This window comes from Eutrema salsugineum, unplaced genomic scaffold, assembly GCF_000478725.1.
Source record: "Eutrema salsugineum unplaced genomic scaffold, Eutsalg1_0 scaffold_2, whole genome shotgun sequence".
NCBI classification, from domain to species: Eukaryota; Viridiplantae; Streptophyta; class Magnoliopsida; order Brassicales; family Brassicaceae; genus Eutrema; species Eutrema salsugineum.
In genome coordinates, this window is record NW_006256829.1 from 14329997 (window position 1) to 14332019 (window position 2023).

The 2023-nt window shown below is 41.9% G+C and overlaps 1 protein-coding gene across 1 annotated transcript in view; it reads right to left on the bottom strand.

The window, feature by feature from the left end:
• LOC112086549 overlaps nt 1-553 on the bottom strand; it is a 2612-nt gene extending 2059 nt beyond the window's left edge. The window contains 2 exon segments of the mRNA XM_024155518.1: nt 13-202; nt 287-553. Of these exon segments, the coding sequence (XP_024011286.1) occupies nt 13-202; nt 287-553 (457 nt within the window).
• Between the last annotated feature and the right edge of the window lie 1470 nt (nt 554-2023).

Sequence of the window (2023 nt, forward strand, 5' to 3'; positions counted from 1 at the left end):
CAAGGTGACTACAAGTCTCCACCACCACCATACGTCTACAGCTCTTCTCCACCGTACTACTCTCCTTCTCCAAAGATGGATTACAAGTCTCCACCACCGCCATACGTCAATACCTCACCACCACCTCCACCATACTATTCTCCTTCTCCTAAGGTAGAGTACAAGTCTCCACCACCACCATACGTCTATACCTTACCACCACCTCCACCATACTATTCTCCTTCAACTAGGGTAGAGTACAAGTCTCCACCACCACCATATGTCAATGCATCACCACCTCCTCCACCATACTGCTCTCCTTCTCCAAAGGTGAACTACAAGTCTCCACCACCACCGTACGTCTACAGCTCTCCTCCACCTCCACCATATTATTCTTCTTCTCCTAAGTTAGACTACAAGTCTTCACCACCACCATACGTCTACAACTCTCCTCCACCTCCACCGTACTAGTCTGCTCCTCCAAAGGTGGAATACAAGTCTCCACCACCATCATTCTTTTACAAGACACCCTACTCTTGATTTTTACATATTTTTTTTTGTTACCAAGTAACATGATTCAGATTATTCATTTTCATGATTTTTTCTTTTGATTTTTCTGATGTCGGTGCTACTTTTAATTCCTTTTCATGATTTTATTATATCAATAACTTTTGTTTATTTTTTTAATGCACCTATAGTTTAATTTTGGAAACAAATAAATTAAGGTCTATGCTTAAAAAAATTGTCATATATGTTCAATCTAGTTATTATAAATCTCTCTCAGATATTAAATCATCACGATAATAGAGGCGAGATTACAAAATCTCTTCTATAAGCAGGAGAACCAGGATCTGGCCAACAACCTTCTACTCGCATACGAAGCGAAGATCCAAGCCGAAAGGTCGGTCATTTTCGAGGTCTCTCGAGCACAACGACGTGCCAAAGAGAAGATCGAGACGGAGACTACAAGGATCTGGGTGGAGGCCGAAGTTAGGTTCTCGGGTCGTATCCAACGTCTGAGAACTCACATTGTTAAGCGTGAGGTGGCTGATACGGTGAAGTTCGACCTTGTCCAGGCCAGAGGCACTCTGGAGTGCCTCGATCTCTTGAAGGACGACGAGGATCTGACCGAGGAAGAGCTGAGGGCTGACCTCGAGAAGACCAAGCGCGTATGCGAGCTGAAGCTCTAGAGCTTCAGCCTCACTGATCTAGAAAAGGGAGATTTTCCACCGCCGTTTTTTGAAACTCCAAATGAGGGCTCAGATCTTGAAGAGGTTGACAATCAAGAGGACCTCAAGAACAGCAATCAGCCCGAGGAGTAGATCGTCTCTTTTAATGCTCGTCTTGTTATTGTGCTTTCCTTTCCTTGTCGTTTATTTTTTTCCTTTTCTATCTCCAACCTCGATTGTAAATTTTCTCTTTCTTTTATTAATGAAAAACATCTTCTCATTTCGAATGTTTTGTCGTTTAAGAGCTCGTGTTTAAGTTTCAAATGATTGATCTATAGATGCGAGTTGAAAACTCGAATTATTAGAACTATAGGAGCGAGGTCAGACTCGGCTTACCCTGTTTTATTTACGAGTCTGGGCTCGGGTTACTAGGCCATTAGGGCGAGTATTAGCTCGGCCGACCTGTTAGCTTCTCAAATCGAATCCGAATAGCGAAGATGTGTTCGGCGTATTAATTCGGGCGATCTGAGAGTTTATGCGGGACTGGCCCCAGCTTATTCTTTTATAGTCGTACGGTTTTTGTTTCTCAAGATTTATAAAGGAATTGCATTATGGCGAATGTGTATTTATAGATCGCACATCTAGCTAGGATGTCATTGTCAAACATGCCAAGCAAATAGTTGGTAAAAAAAGAATTTTTTTTTGTTGAGAGGTAGCTTGACAAGTAATAGTACCGCTTGATGTTCATGGAGTTCCATGACTTCGGTATCACCTCGCCACACATGGTCATGAGCTCGTAGACTCCTATATTAGATATTCGTTTTCCTCTTTATTATGTTTTTCTTATGGATATATTTGAGTTATTATTCGTAAAT